General features: G+C 38.4%; 1 protein-coding gene across 1 annotated transcript; it reads right to left on the bottom strand.

The window, feature by feature from the left end:
- Positions 1–4,324: 4,324 nt before the first annotated feature.
- LOC115433576 (aquaporin-11-like) lies at positions 4,325–15,689 on the bottom strand. The gene is made up of 3 exons (XM_030155055.1): positions 14,936–15,689; positions 9,127–9,243; positions 4,325–4,775 (listed from the first exon to the last, which is right to left on the bottom strand). Exons 1-3 carry the CDS (start codon positions 15,552–15,554, stop codon positions 4,669–4,671), a joined length of 843 nt encoding a protein of 280 aa, XP_030010915.1. The 5' UTR covers positions 15,555–15,689; the 3' UTR covers positions 4,325–4,668.
- Positions 15,690–22,800: the final 7,111 nt, after the last annotated feature.

Below are 22,800 nucleotides of genomic sequence, written 5' to 3'. Positions count from 1 at the left end.
AAACCCTGGCAAAAACAGAACCTCCTTGGCGTGGGGCGGCCCACGGGGGGGGCCACTGATCAGCCTTGGCGGAGGTCTGCGCTCTCCGAGTGCTTCTAGTTATTAATAAAACTTACAGATCACAGTGGATCTTACGACGGCGTATTAGGGCCACATAAGAAAAAAAAAATTAAAAACGCTTGTCACTACAAGAATAAAGTCATTATTTAATGGGAATAGTCGTTAATGAACGAGAATACAGTCGTAGTTTTAAAAAAGTCATTTAACGAGAATATAGTCATTATTTAATGGGAATAAGGCGTTATTTAACAAGAATAAACTCATTATTTAACGAGAATAAAGTCGCTATATTCGAGAATGAAGTCATAATATAATGAGCAGTTGTACCTACTCATTGAATAATGTCGAACTGGGAACATTTCGTTCAGTTCTTCTTTCATTTGGGGTTTAGACACAAAGGTTAAATACTGAGTCTGTCCTCCATCAGCACATTAGTTTAAGGACTGTGAAGGGAGTTTACTCACATTGGGGTTTGTTGTAAGAACTGAACTGATTTGCAGTAAATTTCCTCTTTTGTTTCGGACAAACTGCTGCAGCGTTCGTCTGTAGGACTATCAGTGGAAACAGCAGAACTAAACACAGAGGGTTTGTGTTTCTGAACAAACTGTAGGGATGATACTCTGAGTTTTTGAACAGAAGGGAAAGCTGCTGCTTCACTTGTTGTCTTCGCTGTAAAACCAGAAACTGTAGAATTTTCAAAGTATTACGAGTTTAATCTCATAAAAGTAGGACTTTATTCTCATTAAATAATGAGTTTTTTAAAACTATGACTTTATTCTCGTTAATTAATGACTTTATTCTTGTAGTGACAACGTATTTATTTTCATATGTGGCCCTAATACGCCGTTGTAGGGTCTAGAAATGCACAAAACATGTAGTAACAGACAGAATATTGGTCAAATCACTTATTTTTCTTAACACATTTCAGGTTGCTCATATTTGTTCAGATTATTCACATTTTATTGTGGGAGAATAGTTGGTAAATATAAATATTTTCATAATGTAATTAAATTTTTTTCACATTAAACTAAGTCAAAAATTTGGAGTTGAATGTTAATATCATCAGAGTAATTTTAGCACTTTGCAAACTCACCCCACAGGTTGGACTGGATGGTTCGGTGGGTCGGTTTTGACCCATGGGTCAGATGTTTGACACCCCTGGTCTCCAGCTGTCTGATTCCAACCCAGTCCATAACACTACGTTACTGACACCAGTAACCCTGAGGATAGGGCATGTTTTGGGGAATGTTATTTGACCTTAAAGGAAGTCTTTTCTCTGTCGCTTTGTGCAGTTACTCGTCACCTCGAAGGTGAAAAACAGTATTTCAATATCTGACAAAGTGCTTTAAGTGTGAAAGACAAAACAATATTTACACTCTGTCCTTTCTTTGTTGCATTTCACTCATTTTTACGCCACATCGCACCTCACATGACCCAGCATTAAAACTATGGAAATATTCTTTAAAACAGTGAGTCTCAGCTGGTGGGTCATGGGCTTTTGTCTGGGTAAAAAATAATGTTAATAAACCAATCCTGTACTTTTTGTTTTTTATGGAGTTGAGCCCCGTCCATTCAGACTCCCCAGCAGTAGGGGGCAGTAATGAGCTGTAATTATAATTAACACCAGACATTTACAGCATAAAAGAAGGACCAAAAGTTTATATTCTTATCATGTTTAAACTCAGCTCTGACAGCGACTCCATCAGATCTGGTTTTATCTCCACTGGACAAAAACCTCAGTGTTTAATTCTTCTATAAGTGACTGAATGAACTGTAATTTTTACTGAATTTACTTTTTGGTTTTGGTTCAAATGGACCTAATTTAGTGTTAAAGGGAACATTTCCATATTTATCATCTCCACCTGCTGGTCAGTTTGGTTTGTTGTTAAACTTCTCTTCTGTGTTTTCATACTGTGATAGTCTGTGTTATCTCAGGTTCAAAACACACCCTATTCTATTAAATACATTTGAGAAGTTTAACTGTTATTAATTTGGGTCTTGTCTTGTCAGAGGGGTGATAGTCTCACTCCTTTTCAAATATGACACTTTTTCTCTTTTTCTTTTTTGTGTGTATTATTTTGTTGCTTCCTTGAATTTTCATTTCTATATTATGTTATGCAATGAAGTCAATTAGTAGCAATCAGGAAGCTTGTACTATTTCCATATTTGGAATAAATCAATTAAAAAAAAAAAAAAGAATAGTGGGTCCTGAACCCAGACCAGTTGAAAACCACTGCTTTAAAGTGTGACTTCACTGTTATTCTGAGTCAAAGTCCACCCACTGCGATGGAGGTCAGAGTCTGAACGTCCAGGCGTGGATGTGAGTAGTTCAGGGACATCTGTATAACAGAGTCACCAAGTACTTATACAGAAACATGAGGCTCTGAAAGGGTTCATCTGAGTTTTTGTGCTGGTTTTACCACCTGAGAAAAAGCTGCTGGAAAAAAAAGATCTATTTAACTTGAAGTTTGTTCTATATTTAGAATATTTGAATCCTCTTTAGGATCCGCATTATCTACAGCGTCTATGTTTGTTACGTTATTATAACCTCCTAAGACCCAGCAGTGGGTTTTCAAGAGTTTCACAGCTTTATAAAAAAAAAAACTAAAAAAAAACTGTCCACCCAAAAGGACATTCCATAAAAATGTTTTAAAATGCATTTGAAAAACTGTTGCATCATGATGTTCCCAATATAGTCAATTATTTAATTAAAGAAAGCCAAAACTTGTACTTTCTGGGGCTGACTGACTAACTGACTGACTAACTAACTAACTAAATAACTGACTGACTGACTGACTGACTGACTATCTGACTAACTAACTATCCACCTCTCATTTCCTTTTCTCTAACACTGTGCTTTCCTCTTATTTATCATACGTTTGTCTTTTGTAATCAGTTTGGTTTCAGCAGAACTTGTGCCTGTAACACACTGTGCAGTTATTGATTCTTTTATGCATTTATCAAACATCAATGCTAATATATCGAATTGAACGTATCTGTAGGTCAGACCCCCCCCCCCCCCCCCCATCCCTGGTCCCAGGGTCTGAACAAACACCCGTACACCCAGTCCATGTGCTGCTGGGCTGTAGGTGAGGTGTGTGATGTGCACAGTAGAGCCCCAGCCGATATGGGATACCGATAATGGGGGCTAAAAAAAAGCCAATATTCAATATATCGGCTGATATCTGATATTGTTGATAACCGCTATATTGGCCAATATATGAAATAAGAACATTGATTTACACAGGATATAATAATAATCTTATATTAGATAATTGTCAACAGGTGGATTAACAGTTGCATAAATCTTTGTTTATCTCACACAGATAATTAACCCAACTGTGAACCTGTGTATAATAGTCTGACATCAGACCGGTCTGAGCCGTGGAACCACAGGTTAACTGTGAACCTGTGTATAATAGTCTGACATCAGACCGGTCTGAGCCGTGGAACCACAGGTTAACTGTGAACCTGTGTATAATAGTCTGACATCAGACCGGTCTGAGCCGTGGAACCACAGGTTAACTGTGAACCTGTGTATAATAGTCTGACATCAGACCGGTCTGAGCCGTGGAACCACAGGTTAACTGTGAACCTGTGTATAATAGTCTGACATCAGACCGGTCTGAGCCGTGGAACCACAGGTTGTAGATGTGGGAGTTTTTCTGCTGGGCAGAGCAGACTGTTGAAAAAGATGTGAGTCTATATTTTATAAGCCATTATATAAAAATTGTTTGGTAAATCATTCTTTAAAATGTAAGCGACACCTACTGTACATTTAATGAGTCCAACTACAAAACAAACTATGCAATCACAAAAATAATTAGAGTAAAAAATATTACTACTACATAATTCTGTTTTCACTCACAAATGTGGATGTGTCTGCCTCACAGCACTGCAACTGCCCATGTGGACTAAGGACTAAACTGAGCATGTGCAGAGTGAATTAGGTGAGTCCTAAGTTGTTCCTGATTGGAGCAACAGACCCATGTAACAACTGTCCCCAGTCTCCCCTACACTATTAACACCCAGGCCTGCCTGCAGAATGAAACTGTGAGGTAGACAGGAAGTGCATGGACATGGGTGTGTGTGTGTGTGTGTGTGTGTGGGGGGGGGGGGCATAGTTCATAGGACTGGGGTCGGGGGGGGTGACAGCCTGATTGTCCGAGCAGAAGTGAAAGTGAAACTAACACGCTTTACTGTTCCTCTAACTCTCCGGCCAGCACACACACACACACACACACACACACACACACACACACACACACAGGAGCAGTGAGTGACAGAATCTCCGCAGCAAAAAAGTTAATAAATCGGTTACATATTGGCTGAAGTTGATTAATCGGTGATAAGCTATAATCAGCCCGATTAATCTGTCGGCCGATTAATCTGTCGGCCTGTAGTCCACAGGTGACAGAGGGACTGCAGACCCAGCTGTAGGACATGGAGACGACCTGCTGAAGACGCCACATGTCCAGGTTCAACTGCAGCTTTAACTCAGATGTCTCCATAAGAGCTCAGGACAAAAGGAACCAGAAAAAACATCAGACTGGTTTGGTCCACCTAAACTCATGGAAGGAAAACCGTTGAAATCACCAGTCCATTCTTCTAGTGTGTCTTCTGTTTGTGGACAGCGTGGACATCCGGACCGATGGTACTCTTTCCAGACAGGAAGGGAATGATCTTCTCAAACAGCAGAATGCAGCTGGCCATACCTGGGACAGACAGGAGAGGTTCATCTGGTGGACGTCCAAGAGCCATTCATACACTGAGGCTGTAGAGAGGACCATGTGTGCTAAAACTGACCGGTCTTCTGGTCTAAAGGTCTAACCGGTCTACAGGTCTAAAGGTCTAATGGGTCTACAGGTCTAACCGGTCTGACTGGTCTAACTGGTCTACAGGTCTAACTGGTCTAAAGGTCTAACGGGTCTACAGGTCCAACCGGTCTGACTGGTCTAACTGGTCTACAGGTCTAAAGGTCTAATGGATCTACAGGTCTAACTGGTCTGACTGGTCTCACCGGTCTACAGGTCTACCCGGTCTACAGGTCTACAAAGGTCAGCTCAGAGCAAGACCAGCACTAGGATGGACCACAGATATGGGTGCTTCTATGAAACTGGGTTATTCTAGTATCTGGTTGGTGGATAGGACTGTGTATTGGTGAGAATCTGACGACACGATACAAATCACAATACTAGGATCACGATACGGTATATCACGATATATCATAATACTGTAAAAAGGCGATTTTTTTGTTTGTTTGTTTTTTTAAAGATTATTGCCTGGAAGAACTGAATTACACCAGAAATCTGCATAAATACTAAACACATCTGTATTTGATCAGAACAGACTCTAATGCTACAGAACAGACTTTCAAATTCTCTTGCTAACATATAAAGCACTGAATGGTCTGGGCCCAAAATCCATCAGAGACCTTAACCAGTCTGACCCATCCAGACCCATCCAGTCTGGTGCAGGTCTGCTCTGGGTTCCAAAATCAGAACTAAACCTGGAGAATCAGCATTCAGTTTCTATGCTCCGTAGATCTGGAACAAACTACCAAAAAATATCAGGTCTGAGATCTGAGTCTGAGTTCTGTTCAGTCCAGGTTCCAGACTCACCTGTTCACTGAGTTCTGGTTCTGGTTCCAGACTCACCTGTTCACTGCTGCCGCTGACTAAGAGCCTTTTTACTTTTTAAATTTTATATTCTCTTTCCAAACTCTGCACTGCAACTCTCACTTTATGTGTGTGTTTGTATGTTTGTGGGTTTTATGTGTTTTCTTACTTGCTGTTTTTAATCCCCTTTACATGTTTCTTTTATAATGTTTTAAATGTGTTTCTTTTTCCCTTGTCGTTGTATTTCAATGTCCTGTGTGAAACACCTTGAATTGCCTTGTTGCTGACATGTGCTATATAAATAAACTTGCCTTGCCTGTAGCACAATATTTTTCTAATTCTCCTAGTTTCCACAGGAACTCCCATCTGCCTCTCAGACAAAGGTGCTTTTAGAATGATTCAAATAACCATTAATTAATAAAACAGTTTTAAATAATAATAAATAAGATATAAACAAGAAAGAAAAACAAAAGAAAAACAATAAACAAAAAGAAACCTCTACAATATCTGCATTTGAATAACTACCTAAAAATATCGATTCAGTACTTTTTAATATCGATACAATATTGTGAAATGAAATATCGCGATATATTGCAGAACCGATATTTTCCAACAGCCCTGTTGGTGGATGTTTGGGTCTTTATGGATTAAATCCCTAATTCAGGAAAATCAAATTTAAGACTTTTCAAGGATCTGCAGACACCATGGTCACATCACCAATAAAAAATATATTACAAATAAAAAGTCACAAACTTAACATTAATAAACATGATGCCAAATTGATCAAAGCTCATGTGATTTGATTCAGTCTTGAAGGTTAAATTCTAGTGACACAAAATGTTGGACTTTTTGGAAAAACAACATGGATGCAAGACACTTTTTTCATCTGGGTCTATCCATGAAACTGGGTTTATTTTAGTATCTGTCACTTTTCCATCTTTTTAGATCCAATATTTAAAGGTAAATGTGGACAGATTTACCCCAGGATGGACCTAATGATGACCTCAGAGAAATGCACAAAAAAACAACAACAAAAAAACCCAACATTATACTCTTGCTCTGATCCATCCCATAATTAATGAATTTTTAATCAAATATTGGGTCCAAAAACAGGACCCAAATACGGACATTAAATCTCCCTAGGTGTCAGTGCATTAGCTGTGTAAACCTGTGTGTAAATGCTCTTCTACAGACTCTAAATACAGACACTGTGTTCAATGTGTGAATCCTAGTGGGTTTTCTAATCCACACATGTGGGTTTGGCATCAGTCTCAATCTTATTCCAGGTTTGGTGTGGAACCCATCGTGTCCACTGGTGTTACATGCAGAACCTGAACATTAAACCCATAAAGACCCAAACAGCCACTGGTGACCAAAACCATCTACTGATCTAAACTGTTTAATTCCTGTTGATCCATTAATCCTATTAATCCATGTCAATAACTGGTGTAAAATACAGTTCTTCATTTTTTCATGGTCATCAGATATGACCATATTTGGACATTCAGACGCTCCATAGTTACTGTGGAAACACCATCATCTTCTACAACATTGATTCACCAGTAAAACCCATGGAGTTGGATCAATGACAGTGGATGGAGACAGTCGTTTTTAGATTCAGTTAGCGGTATCTTTGCTGAAAAAGTCACTTTTTCTTCCGTTTTCTCTGTTTTTGATATAATTACCCTCAACTTAAATCTGAGCTTTAATGAACATCTATGTAATCAGTGAATTAATTATAGGAATATGTATGATTTACACTGAAAAAAACCGCAAAATAAGGAGGATAATGTTACAATAAATGGTGATAAATCACTTAAGAAAAGTTAAATATAGAGAAAAGTTCATTTTCGCTATATTCATATAAGTAGCACTGGGTCTGCATGGGTTCAACGCAAACAAATCACAAGTGATTTTGCAACAGCAGTCATTTTTGTGAAACATTCTGCCTTGGATATTTACTTCAATTCCCAAAATGCACCTGTGAGAGAACAAAAAGATATTTAAAAAAATAGTAGTGTGTAATTTTCGTGTCCTTTTTTACTGCGTTACACGCAGATTTTTGTATGCAAGAATCAAATAAAGACGTGTTAAATCTGAAAAATAGTTTCTCTTTTATCTTAGTCAAGGTTATTATCGTTAACGAAAACTAACGAAATGACAAAAACTAGAATTGTAAAAACATTTTCGTTAACTGAAATAAATAAAAACTATAATTAAAAGAAAAAAAACATAACTAACTGAAACTGTATTGTGTGTTTACAAAACTAACTAAAACGGATAAAAATTATGCATAAAATTCCCTTCGTTTTCATCTTTGTCAATATCGGATTGATACGAAATCGATTCATTTCGCTCGAGCATTTTTCTCTGCTGGCACCATATGATATTTAAGGGTCCGTCACTTGTGGTTTCCAGTCGTCTTCTGGTCCCCACTCTACCTGGAAACATGGAGACTAAAGTTGGGAGAAAGCAGCAGAGTCCTGTCTGGGATTTATTTGAATACGACCACAGAGATAAAAAAAAAAACAAACTAAAACTAAACTAAAACTAAGCATTTAGAAAAAAATGAAAACTAATAAAAACTATCAAACCTGCTCTAAAAACAAATTAAAACAAACTGAATTAGAGAAAAAAAAGTAAAAACTAAATAAAACTAAACTAGAATGAAAAATCCAGAACTATTCGAACCTCGATTTCAGTAAATACTCATTTTTAAAACAGACCCAAAGTGCTACCAAACCTGCTTCCTAACATTCGTCTACATCTGGACTGAATTTTTAGCCCCTCCGTCCTGCTTTTAGGTCCAGTTTCATATCAACACCCACATGCTAACGACAAACCTGTCATTCAGCGCCCACTTCTACTCAGACATGTCTACCCAGCATTCATGTGGACACAGTCTCTGCAATAAATCTGCAGAGACCCGCAGAGACTGGGGGGTCTACTGAATGACCCATGGGCTCTGACAGAACATACAGCACCAGAAAAAATGATTAGACCATCAAAAGTCATCAAACACAATGGTTCTGTAATCCAGTCCTAACTCCTGTGTGTGTCATGTGACTAAAACAGACAGAACAGAAAACATGGAATGAATAAAAGTACTGTTTTTGGAAGAACAATGACACAGACACTGATGGAAGAACTGAAGGGATTTTGGTTTTTATCAAGAAAACATGTTAAATGGATAGATATCAGCTGTGAAATTAAACTACTATGAGCTATTTTTGTTGTTCTTGCTGTATTTGTCCAAACAAACGTACCTTCAGTTGGACCAGGCATTAAAATGAACAAGAAACTGCAGAAAACAAGGGGTGGTTTAATACGTTTTTCTGCGACTGTATGTGCCTCTGAACTACACTGCGATGCAGAACATGAATATCAACATCTGTCGTTAATTAGCTAAAAGCTGACAGATAAAAGAAGGTCCTCAGGTGGTCTTTACCCAGAAGGGGTCCCAGCCAGTAGACAAAGCAGTACTCCAGATAGGTGTGTCCGCTGCAGGGGAACTGGATGGAGAAGGCCAGGACGGGGTTAAAAACTGCACCTGAAACGGCCCCACCTGCACAGAAGAAGCAGAAGGTCCGGTCAACGGCACCGCTTAAACCCCAGAGTCCCCCCCCCGAACACTGAGGGGACAGAGGGGTCCCCACAGATGCACCCAGGACCATCCCCTGTTTGAACTGCAGCTGCACAGCCTCCTCCAACCACACAACCAGGTTAACCCTTTAACCCACTGGTTCCCAACCTGTTTTGTCTTGTGACCCCATTCTAAAATCACAAATTTCTGCTGACCCCAGACATTCAAAACGGAGACTTTTTTTTGATAAAACTAATTTGTTTTTGATCATGTAATAGTTTGCTATAATAATAATAACTAGAAGCACTCGGAGAGCGCAGACCTCCGCTAAGGCTGATCAGTGGCCCCCCCCGTGGGCCCCCCCACCCCCGATCACCACCAAAATTTAATCATTTCTTCCTTATCCCATTTCCAACAAACCCTGAAAATTTCATCTAAATCTGTCCATAACTTTTTGAGTTATGTTGCACACTAACGGACAGACAAACAAACAAACCCTGGCAAAAACAGAACCTCCTTGGCGGAGGTAATAATATAATAACAATGGTTTTAGAGGACATTTAGTCTGTTTAATGTCTATTATTGTGGACAGAGGCAGTAAATCCAGGTGTAGATTACTGCACAAAGGGAGAACTTTATTTTCCTTGGTCAGGATCTGTCCAGTCAGTCCAGCTGTGATTTACAAGGAGGACAATTAATACTGAACAAACAAGAACTGAAACTATGAATTATGAAAGAGCTGCAGCATCTGAAACTGACCACAGTGAACATGTGACACAGAAACAGAACCACAGAGCTGCAGTTTCACACCCACAGTTTGTCATGTCTGTTATGGATTGATTGTCTCTCTCAACTCACCATATATTTTTATTAGTGAGTTTTATTTTTATTGATTACTGGAAATTTCAGGTGACCCCATTTGAATTCCAGGTGACCCCACGTGGGGTCCCGACCCCAAGGTTGAAAAACACTGCTTTAACCCCTGACGTGTCTGAATTATTTTAAATATTCATTAAAACTAAACTGTTCGCTCAATAGAAAAACTTTCAAAACACGCTGATAGAATAGATGCTGTTCTTTCCATAGACATTGAGCATGCTCAGTACACCCCCCACCACCTGTGAAATGGGGGTTAAACCACAGAGCAGTGAGTGAGACCGACTCACTGTAAAAACAGACAATTTGGGCTCTTTTTTTTTTTTTTTTTACAGTTTTCCTTGTGTTTTTATGTTTTTGTTTGTTTGCTGTACTGTTATTTCCAGTGTTGTGGTTATTTTTCTTCTTTTTTTGTGTGTTTTTACTGAGTTTTGACTGTGGAACTACTTTATAGAGTTCAACCAGGTGTCAAAAAACAGCTGGACTGATTTAGAAAATTCCAATCCTTGTTGTTGTTCAGTGTGTTCCAGTTCACAGCTGATGTTCAACATCCTAAATCTGTTACTGATGTCCATTCTAGTGCCTTATTTAGTCCAAACCTGTCCAACTTCAGTTCCTCTCTTTGTCTTTTTCTGTTCTTCCACCTGTTTTGACCTAAAACACACAGTCAAACAAAAGCACTGAAGAAAAGGAACACAAGCACAAACTGACAGCAGCTTTAATGAACCTGAAACAGACGCAGATTCACAGCAGAACCTTTACCTGGAACCAGAGCTCAGGGGTTAAAGCACAGGTGTCAAACATGCAGCCTGGGGGCCAAATCCAAATCCGGCCCGCTAAAGGATCCAACCCGGCTCATGGGATGAATTTGTGAAAAGCAAAAATTACACTGAAGATATGAACAGTCAAGGATGTTAAAATCCTTTTAGGTCAATTCAATCTAAAGTGGGTAAGACCAGTAAAATACTATCAGAATAACCTATAAATAATGATTAATAATATTTTTTCTCTTTGTTTTAGTGTGAACAAAGTAAAATTACACAAAAATGTTTACATTTACAGACCAACCTTTTACAAAAATGTGAATAACCTGAACAAATAAGAACAGCCTGAAATGTCTTCAGAGAAGTCTGTGGAATTTCACCAAGATGTTGTGTGTATTTGTAGATCCACTGTGATCTGTACGTTGTGATGCACATGTATAAATGTTAGACTATGGTGCAATATTGTTAAAATTGCATTTATTTTTCTTGAGAATTTTCAGGTTGTTCATATATTTTTATGTTATGTTCATGTACGGTTCATAGATGTAAACATTTTCATTACCGAATTTTACTTTTTTCACTCAAAAACGTAGAGAAAAGTTTGGAGTTGATATTATTTAAAAGTTTTTATCCTATTATTTTACTGTTCCTGCCCACTTTATATCATATTAGGCCGAATATGGAACTGAACTAAAATGAGTTTGACAGCCCTGGGTTAAAGGGTTCATATGTGAACCTTTACCTGGAATCAGAGCTCAGGGGTTAAAGGGTTAAAGAACAGTTTCTGTCCCAGAGCTGTGGCTGCTCTGAACCAAACCACATAAACACAGACACTCCTGCTGCTGCTGCTGCTGGAAATAGTAACAGAAGCCATACTCAGGACAATGCACTACTCACTGCGAGTTAAAAGACCTGATAATACTTGACATTATTACTGACTCCTGTACATTCTGCAGATTTTTTTTTACTGATACTGGACTCACTTTTGTGTGTGTCTGTAAACTTGACTCATTTTATATTTATATTTTTATTCTTGACTATTCTTTTAATTGTGCATATTTTACTCTGAGCACTTTAGAGAACCTAAAAACTTATTTTGTTGCACTTTACAGTTGTGTTTTGTAATTACAGTGAAGCTTGTTCTGTTCTGTTCTGTTCTGTTCTCTTCTCTTCTCTTCTCTTCTGTTCTATTCTGTTCTATTCTCTGTGCAGTTTATGGCTGCAGATACTCATGGTGGAGTTGAGGTCATGGGTCATCCCTCACAACTATTTATACATTACCTTGACATTTGTTTCCCTCTTATTCTATAAATACACAGAAGGCCTGATGGCTGATGTTCATCTCAAGATGTGACGGTGTTGTTTACTTCAATAGCCTCCCAAGTGAAGGTGGGCAGGATACATAAAAGCATTTCTTTCCTGTTTAAAGGCTGGTTTTTCCTGACTGAAAGTTGGACGAAAACCAACAGGAATTTGTGTTTTAAATGAAATTAAAGATGATGAAAACAGTGTAAATGAGGTAAAAGAGGAAAGACAAAGGCAGCAGAACAGATGAAACACAACAGGAGTTATCAGCACAAAAATAGAATAGAATAGAATAGAATAGAATAGAATAGAATAGAATAGAATAGAATAGAATAGAATAGATCTGTATTGTCACTGTCACAGGAACAATGACAATCAGTTTAGCAGCAAATACATTATTTTATTTTGCACATTACAGTTTATTGTCAGACCTTACTGTTTTTCTACCATTTTTGTTTTTTATATTTATAATTTATTATGTATAGTGTGTTTGCTCTTGTATTCTATGTTGATGTCATGCTGTATTTTTGCTGTCTGTCATGCTGCTGCTGCACTACAATTTCCCAGTTTGGGATCAAAGTCCGTCAGTCCATCTACACAAGTAGTGCAAAAAAAAAAAAAAAAAAAAAGAATGTATAAAAATATCACACAAAATACTGAAAAATAAATATAGGCATGGGCAAAAGCTGTCTACATGTCGAAGTGTCCTTGAGCAAGACACTGAACCCCTAATTGTTCCCAGTAGGGCCTGGGATCCACCTACTAGTGTATGAGTGTGTGTGTGTGTGTGTGTGTGTGTGTGTGTGTGTGTGTGTGTGTGTGTGTGTGTGTATGTGTGTGTGTGTGTGTGTGTATGTGTGTGTGTGTGTGTGTGTATGTGTGTGTGTGTGTGTGTGTATGTGTGTGTGTGTGTGTGTGTGTGTGTGTGTGTGTGTATGTGTGTGTGTGTGTGTGTGTATGTGTGTGTGTGTGTGTGTGTGTATGTGTGTGTGTGTGTGAATGGGAGACTTTGTAAAGCACTTTGGGCACCATGAAGGTGTAGAAAATGTGCTATATAAGTGAGAGAGCTTTATATATACTTTTACACTGTTGTTTTTTCTATATGGATATTATATGTTCAGCTGATTCTGGGATAAAGGACAAGTTGTTTTCACTGTCATTTTCAGTCATGTCTTTTTCACATTTTTACAATTTTTTCATCTATTCAAATAATGGTTTAATCAAATCGAAGAAAATAATTGATTGATTAATCATTACAAAAATAATTGATAGGTGCAGCTCTAAACACTTTATCCTATCATTGAAAATGTCAGTTAACAAGTGTTCAGAGAACACAAACCTCCACCAAAGCACTCCAAACACTGTGCATGTGTGGATCCACTCTTTCTGTGTAAATCCAACAGTTTCCAGGTTGTTCCATACAGCAGAAACAGTTGAATCTGGTCCCAGTCATGTGTCTGTCCAATTAGATTCAATTCACATCAATATTAGTTGAGTTCTAGTTTTAAATGTGTGGGAAATGGGATTTTCAGTGTTCAGTGTAAATGTCCACAGAGTCCACATTCCACAGTGGATGTGGACAGTTTAGTTCCAGATACAAGAGATAGTTCTAAGCTACAGGTGGATCCAACTGGAGGAGAATCGGAGTCGTTTGGAATTTTGGATGAATTTTGGAAAATATCTCAATGGTGACAGATGGAAAAACTGTAGATGTTGTGACCTTGCTGTGACCTTGAACTTTGTCCTACTGGGACCAAAATGGACTGGATTGGTCCCAGGGCCTAGGCCTATCTGTGGGGAAGATCTGGGAAAGATGGGTGGAAGAGTTTTACACTAAAGATGCAAACAAACAAACAAACACAAACAAACAAAGCAAAGTGATCACAAAACCCCCTGGTGGAGGTAACCAGAGGTTTCATCCAATGCACAGGTGTCAAACATGCAGCCCTGGGATGAATTTGTGAAATGCAAAAACTACACTAAAATATGAACAATCCTTTTAGTTCAGGTTCCACATTCAGACCAATTCAATCTCAAGTGGACAGGACCAGTCAAATACTACCATAATAACATAGAAATAATGACAACTGCAAATGTTTCTCTTTGTAAATGTAAATATTTTCATGCATTTACACTAAAAATAAAGTATAATTTTGCAAAAAATGTGAATAACCTGAAATGTCTTAAGAGAAGTAAGTACAATTTTAACAATATTCTGCCTGTTACTAAATGTTTTGTGTGTTTGTAGATCCACTGTGATCTGTAATTTATATATAACGTACATGTGTAAATGATAAACTGAGGCAGAATATTGCTAAAATTACACAGATTTTTTCAGTTTGTTCATGTTATTCACATCTTTTGAAAAGATAGTTTGTAGATGTAAACCTTTTTATAATGTAAATGAACTTTTTTCGCTCTAAAGCACAGAGAAAAGTTTGGAGTTGACCTAATTTCTATAATATTCTGTTAGTATTTTACTGGTTCAGCCCATTTCAGATCTCATTTGGCTGAATGTGGAACTGAACTAACATGACTTGGACAGCCCTGCTCTCATGTTTTCCAATGAAATATTCTGCATATTTAACTGTGAGGCAGATCCTCTCTGTAAACTTTCCGCCTGTGCTGGAATATAAGCCTGTCCCACTGGCTGAGAACCAGGACCCGGAGGACCCGGATGGAGCAGTGCAGCTGTGGAGGCCTCCATCCGGGTCCCTGTTGGGACTCACCTGTGTACACCAGTCCGGTGATCACCGCCGCTATGACGTGCACCCGCAGCCTTTGGTCCAGTTTGTGCACGTGCATGACCGCAGCCTGCACCGTGAACGCGCACGCCAGCTCCACGGCGGCGGCCTCCGGCACCGTCCCGCCGAGGGGGTCGAAGCACCTGTACCCGAACCTCCGGTGGCGGAGGTGGACGTCGGACAGACCCAGCGACCACACGAACCGCGCGAAGTACTGCGCCGCGACCGCAGCCGCGAACTGGCACGCGCACAGGAGGAGGGCCGGGCCGGCGCCGCCGCTCCGCCGGCACATCCTCTCCAGAACCCCGCACGGGTTACACGACGCCCCGCGGAACGTGGAGATGTGGACCACGGTCATGGTGTAGGTGAGGGCCAGGCCCGCGCACGGCCCCAGCCGGGCCGTGTCCCCCAGCAGCTTCAGCTCCTGCGTGCACCCGCACAGCTGGAAGGTGGACGCCGCCTCCAGCAGGTAGAGCCAGGAGGAGGCTCCGGGGCCGGGGCCGGGGCCGGGGCCGGGCGGCAGGAGGGCGGCCGTCCGCCGGGTCAGCTCACTGAGGGCGACCACGGCCCCCAGCACCGTCACGGACACCCACAGGTCGGACATGTGGACGGCGGGAACACACACCGACACCGGGATCGAACTAGTCCAAAGTACCGGAGCAGGACTGAACTTTGATTTTCCACGACTACAAAGTCCATCAGCCACCGCGTCAAGACGGCGCCCCAACCCGGAAACACGGACAAACCCTTCACAATAAAAGCTCCGTTCAGTCCCTTCATCATCAGTAAACTCAAACCATAAAGCACAGGGGTCAAACATGCGGCCCGGGGACCAAAACTGGACCCCCTAAGGGTCCAGTCTGGGCCCTGGGATGAATGTGTGAAATGCAAAAGTTATACTGAAGATATTAGCCGTTGTAGTTCAGGTTCCACACACAGACCAACTTAATCTGCAGTGGGTCGGATCAGTAAAATACCACCATAATGACCTATGAATATGCACCACTCCGAATTTTCTGTTTGTAAATGTAAACATTTTCTTATCCATCCATCCATTATCCTCCGCTTTATCTGGGGCCGTGTTGTGGGGGTAACAGTCTAATCATGGCCACCCAGACTTCCCTCTCCCCAGACTCCTCCCTCTCCCCAGACTCCTCCTCCAGCTCTTCCGGGGGGACCCTGAGGCGTTCCCAGGCCAGCCCACAGACATAGTCTCTCCAGCGTGTCCTGGGTCTTCCCTTAGGTCTCCTCCCAGTGGGACATGCCCAGAACACCTCCCCAGGGAGGAGTCCAGGAGGATCTGAACCAGATGTGTGATCCACCTCAGCTGGTTCCTCTGGATGTGGAGGAGCAGCGGCTCTACTCCGAGCTCCTCCCTGGTGACTGACCTCCTCCCCCTATCCCTAAGGGTGGACCCAGCCACCCTGCGGAGGAAACTCATTTCGACCGCTTGTATCTGGTCCTTTGGGTCCTGACCCAAGGCTCATGACCATAGGTGAGGGTAGGAACGTAGACTGACAGTAAATCCAGAGCTTCTCCTCTCGGCTCAGCTCCTTCTGAACCATGACAGACCGGTACAGCGACTGCATCACTGCAGACGCTGCACCGATCCACCTGTCAATCTGACACTCCATCCTTCCTTCACTGTGAACCAGACCCAGATACTGGAACTCCTCCACTTGGGGCAAAGAGTCTCCACTGACCCAGAGAGGGCAGACCACCTTTTTCCTTTTTCATGTCATTTTACTGTATTTACACTAAAACAAAGTATCATTTCACAAAAATGTAAATAACTTGAACAAATATGAACAATTTTAAAATGTCTGAAGTGCAAGTTTAACAATATTCTGTCTGTTATTAAATGTTTTGTGTATTTGTAGATCCACTGTGATCTGTAATTCATAATTTACATGTGTAAATGATAAACTGAGACATAATATTGTTAAAATTGCACTTAGTTTTCTTAAGAAATTTAAGTTTGCTCGTTATTTACATTGTTTTAAAGGATAGTTGGTAAATGTAAACATTTTCATCGCATAATTTTACTTTTGTCATTCTGAAACAGAGGAAAGTTTGGAGTTCACATTATTTATATTAATATATAAATAATGTAATGTGATTATTTAACTGGTCCGCCCCACTTCAGAAATTCAAACTTGGCCTAATGTGGCCCCTGAACTAAAATGGAAACATCAAGATTTATGACACTGACTCACCATTCAAACCCATGCAGATTAACAAATCACTGTGGTTCTAGAAGCTTGGTGTTGCCTTCAGTTAATGATTAATTTTCTCTGTTTTGATACAATAACCATTTACTCTGAACTTGTATGAACAAATATATAGTAAAACAAATGTAGATAAATGAATGTTTTCCACTGAAAAATGCTAAATGCAAAGGATATGTTACATATTACAATGTAAAACCCACTGTAAATAATATATTCATATACATATATACTTTTAATAGACTGGATCCACACATCCACTCACTATAAAAACTCCAATTTGCACTCTGTTCATATTACATTATAAAATCCACTGTAAACCTCCACTCATTGTTTTCTTTCTCTCCAGTGGACTGTTTGTCTATATTATGTCCTGGTCCACATATTGTCTGGGTTCATATGGGAACTGTATGTCATGAGTAGGGATGTAACGATTACCGGTAGAACAATAAACCGCAGTAAAATTCCTGACGATTAGTATTACCATTTAAATTCTAATTATCATGAGAACTGTGTTTGATTAGCACACTTTGAAAACTAATGGTCCTGCACATTTCCTGGAGAAGCAGCATCTATCTATCTATCTATCTATCTATCTATCTATCTATCTATCTATCTATCTATCTATCTATCTATCTATCTATCTATCTATCTATCTATCTATCTATCTAGTAAAGTTTATGTGTAGAGAAAAAACATGTGTAAGGCTCCATAAAAAATAGTTCTGGGTATTTAACCCTTTCATGCATGAATCATTAGAACCACAATCAAGATTTTTTTCCTGAGTGTTTTTATTCTCTTTTCGGATGAAAAAAACCCAATGCAACTGATTTTTTTTTCTTTTTCTTTTTTTTTGTATGAACCTTACCCTTTTGAACCTTAGTTACAAAACTGTCCACTCATCTGGACACCATACGTTTGATTTTTGAAGAAAAAAACCCCCATGTATTTACTGATATGCTGTGTGAAAACTATGGAATAGAAACATTTTTAATGCTGCTAATCTGATGTTTTCTCACATTTTAACATACTATAATGCTAGTTATTACGCACTTCGTGGAGACAATATGCAAAAACAGAGAACTTATTGTTTAAAAAAAAAAACCTCTTATTTACAGTCTATTTACAACTAGCAATTTTTTACACTCAAACATGTTTCTACAGATCAGGTTTATCAAGAACAGCAAAGTTACAGTAATGGTCTGAATGTCAGTGTATTATTATGGGATGGTGCATAAGTGTCCGCTGTGTTGGCTGATATGGAACTAAAATGAGAAAAGCCTTGAATATACAAAAGAACACCTTTGAACAGCTGTCCACTGGAGTGAGCCCTGGGCATGAAAGGGTTAAGGTTCATAATCAGAGTGAAATATTCCAGCTACTGTTATTACTAGTCTTCCAGAGGATTTGCGTTTGTGTAGTTTTATTTTGGAGGGTCACCAGGATGTGTGTGTTTCCTGTGTGGTACTTGCCGTGGGGGGTGGGCTCAGGAGGCGGTCCACGGTCTGGGAAGGGCTGTAGGGGCGGGGCCTCAGCTTCTCTGCCGTGACGTCTTTGTGTGGTTTGGCAACTTTTTCAAAGAGTAAAGGGGGGGGGGGGGGGGGGGGGGGGGGGGTCAGTTCTGCACATACACAAACTGAACTGAACTATTAAACCTGTGGTTTTGAACCCTCAAAGACACAAACAGACACTGGAAACCAAAAGCATCTAATCTGATGTAACTCATCTGATATAACATGGTTCAAACCTGCTGATCCACTAATCCTATCAATCCATGTTGATAATTAGTGTAAGTAATCGATAAAATGAAAAAAAAAAAAGAAAGACAGAAAAAATAATCAGAAACAAAAACAAAATAAACCACAAACTGAACAACACTGAAGAAAAATGTTGAAATAATTGGTGTAAAATACAGTTCTTCATCTTTTCATGGTCATCAGATATGACCATATTTGAACGTTCAGAGCCTCAGTAGTTACCGTGGAAACACCGTCATCTTCTACAACATTGATTCACCAGTAAAACCCATGGAGTTGGATCAATGACTGTGAATAAAATTAAGACAAATGGAGAAAAAAAACATACCAAATTATATATAATGTGAAAAAATAAGCAAAAAACTGAGTAAAACAAAGTAAAAAAGAATAAAATAAGCAACAAAATGAACAAGAACAGCCAAAGTAATGAATAAAATGTATAAAAACAAATAATAAATCAAAAAAATAATAAGTAATATTAACAAAATAAGCCACAAACTGAACAACATTGAAAGAAAAAGAAATAGTCAAGAAAATGTTGAAAAATGAAAAAAAAAAAAAAAAAAAAAAATTATATCGGCAACAGAATGAACCAGTACACCCAAAGTAATCAACAAAATGAACAAAAAATAAATGAAAAAATAATCAGAAACAAGAACAAAATAAACCACAAACTGAACAAAATTGAAGAAATATGTTGAAATAATTGGTGTAAATTACAGTTCTTCATCTTCATCCTCCTGGTGGAGGTAATTATGGAAAATTACTGTATTTTTATGAGATGGTTATTTTATTTATTTATTTATTTATTTATAACATTTTTTATGGGTTTTTTGTTTACAGCGCTAAGTAATACTGAAAAGAACCCCCAATTAAGAAGTGCTAACCTGCCTTTTGAAAAAATACATGTATTTCAAAGACCCCAAACTCACTGAATGCCACCAGAATTTATGTCATCCTGACCCTGTCATGCATGAATTAGAACAACCTTAATCAAGATTTTTTTTTTTTTTTTTTCTTGAGTGATTTTATTCTTCTTTAGGCATTAAAAAAACAATGCGATATTTTTTTTTTATTATTAAGCTATTTTTCATGGTGCTGCAAAAATGTCCACTTAGCTGGACACCATGTGTTTAATTTTTGAAGCAAAAAAAAAACATGTATTTACTGTGAAAACTATGAAATAAAAACATTTTAATGCTGCTAATGTGATGTTTTCTCACATTTTAACTTACTCTAATACCAGTCATTACTCACTTCATTGAGAGAACATGCAAAAACAACAACTTTTGTTGTTAATTACAGTCTAATAACAATAACAAGGAATTGATTTACACTCAAACATGTTAGATCAAGTTTATCTAGAACAGCAAAGTTACAGTCATGTTATCAGCTGTAATGTTTGGGATGGTGCATTAGTGTCCACTGTGTTGGCTGATCTGGAACTAAAACAACAAAACCCATGAATATACAAGAGAACAGCTGGAGAAGAACTGTCCACTGGACTGACCACTGGACTGACCACTATGCATGAAAGGGTTAATAACAGCATTTCTACTATGGGGACATGGCACAATACCAGTTACCAAAATGACTGCATCATCCAGTTAGTGGGAGGTCACCTGACTTTTTTAGTGTTCTCTATCCATGTGTCCTTTTTTTGTTCAAATTTTCTTTTTAATCTAAGATTTTTTGGCTGTGGGGCCTAACAGTTAGGACACATTTTAAATCCATTAAAAATCTTGTCCTTACAAGCAGGGCAAGTTTTCTTCAGCTCCCCTCCCCTCTTCAACATGGTATGGTGATGCTGTAAACCAGAAACAAGAAGAAGGTATTACTTCTGTTAATGCAAAAAAAATTAAAAAAAATTTAAAAAAAATCCCTTCACCCATATGGACCCAGTGTGACTTTTGTGGCTGTTCCCTAATGAATTGTTCTTTCTATTTAACATTTCCTAAGTGATTTAACACCATTTATTCTAATATTATCCTCTGAATTTTGCATTTTTTCCAGTGAAAATCATCTATTTTCCAACGTTTAACTGACTGATCATGAAGACGTTCATTAAAGCTCAAAGTAAAGTCAAAGGTTATTATATCAAAACAGAAAAAAAAAACTGCAGAAAAAGTAAATTTTTCAGCAAATCTGTCATGAACTGAACTTAAACCCAGTGTGTCCATCTACTGTCACTGATCCAACTACATGGGCTTGACTGGCTTTGTTGATTTATTATTTGTTTTTATTCCTTTTATTCATTACTTTGGCTGTTTTTGTTCATTTTGTTGCTTATTTTATTCTTTTTTCTTTGTTTTACTCAGTTTTTTGCTTATTTTTTCACATTATACATAATTTTGTAAGTTTTTTTCTTCATTTTTGTTCATTTTATCCACTGTCATTGATCCAACTCCATGGGTTTTACTGGTGAATCAATGTTGTAGAAGATGACGGTGTTTCCATGGTAACTACGGAGCCTCTGAACACCCAAATATGGTCATATCTGATGACCATGAAAAGATGAGGAACTGTATTTTACACCGATTATTTCAACATATTTCTTCAATTTTGTTCAGTTTGTGGTTTGTTTTGTTTTTGTTTCTGATTATTTTTTCTTTTTTTTTTTTTTGTTCATTTTATTGATTACTTTGGCTGTACTGGACCATTCTGTTGACTACTTATAATTATTATCATTATTTTTTTTAAAAAACATTTTTCAACATTTTCTTGCCTATTTCGTTTTTTTTTCTAATTTTGTTCAGTTTGTGGCTTATTTTGTTAATATTACTTATTATTTTGATGATTTATTATTTGTTTTTATTCCTTTTATTCATTATCTTGACTGTTTTTGTTCATTTTGTTGCTTACTTTATTATTTTTTACTTTGTTTTACTCATTTTTTTTTTTTTTTTTTGGCTTATTTCACATTATATATCATTTTGTATGTTTTTTTCTGGATTTTTGTTCATTTTATCCACTGTCATTGATCCATCTCTATGGGTTTTACTGGTGAGTCAATGTTGTAGAAGATGGCGGTGTTTCCACGGTAACTACGGAGCCTCTGAACGTTCAAATATGGTCATATCTGATGACCATGAAAAGATGAAGAACTGTATTTGACACCAATTATTGACATGGATTGATAGGATTAGTGGATCAATAGTTTAGATCAGTCGATGCCTTTGATCAGTGGTAGATGTTTGGGTCTTTATGGGTTAATTGCTGAGATATTTTACCTCTATAATAATGGTGTCAATCTTTTAACTGTGTTGTGATATACACTACTCCGATAACTGACAAACTTGCAGTTTTGTCGAAACACGTACGTGACTAATCCGCAGAATTGTTTTGAAACTTGCCGTGCTAACATCAAACTTGAATTGGTCAGTACGGGCTGTTCAATAAGTTCATGGCCTCACCCAGAACAGAACAACACAGACTGATAATTTATATTTTATTTTTCAACATAATCTCCATTTACAGCAATGCACTTGGTCCATCGATGTTCAAGCATCACTATCCCATCACGAAAGAATGTAACATCCTGTATTATAACAACCAGTATTTCTGGGTGAGGCCATGAACTTATTGAACAGCCCTCGTAGTTCCTCCTCTAATGCTGATTGGACCTCTGCCTGGGTTTAGCCACAGACATGGACGACCGAAATGTACTGGTCCAGTTTATAACAAGGCTGTCAAACTCATGTTAGTTCAGTTCCACATTCAGCTAAATTAGATCTGCAGTGGGCCCAACCAGTAAAATAAGAACACAATAATATATAAAGAATGTCAACTCCAAAATTTTCTCTGTGTTTTAGAGCAAAAAAAGTTAATTTACATTATGAAAAGGTTTACATCTACAAACTACCCT

Source organism: Sphaeramia orbicularis, chromosome 14 (genome assembly GCF_902148855.1).
Source record: "Sphaeramia orbicularis chromosome 14, fSphaOr1.1, whole genome shotgun sequence".
In the NCBI taxonomy this organism is placed as follows: Eukaryota; Metazoa; Chordata; class Actinopteri; order Kurtiformes; family Apogonidae; genus Sphaeramia; species Sphaeramia orbicularis.
Note: the sequence above shows the minus strand (reverse complement) of the source record. Positions and strands in the feature narration are given on the sequence as shown.

Bases quoted from the DNA above. Each gene is read 5' to 3' on its own strand.
- LOC115433576 (XM_030155055.1), bottom strand. From the start codon at position 15,554: ATGTCCGACCTGTGGGTGTCCGTGACGGTGCTGGGGGCCGTGGTCGCC. The intron at 9,244-14,935 runs GTGAGTCCCAAC...TCTTCTGTGCAG, and splicing joins CACCGGACTGGTGTACACAG to GTGGGGCCGTTTCAGGTGCA. The intron at 4,776-9,126 runs GTAAAGACCACC...TGTCTGTCCCAG, and splicing joins CTGGCTGGGACCCCTTCTGG to GTATGGCCAGCTGCATTCTG.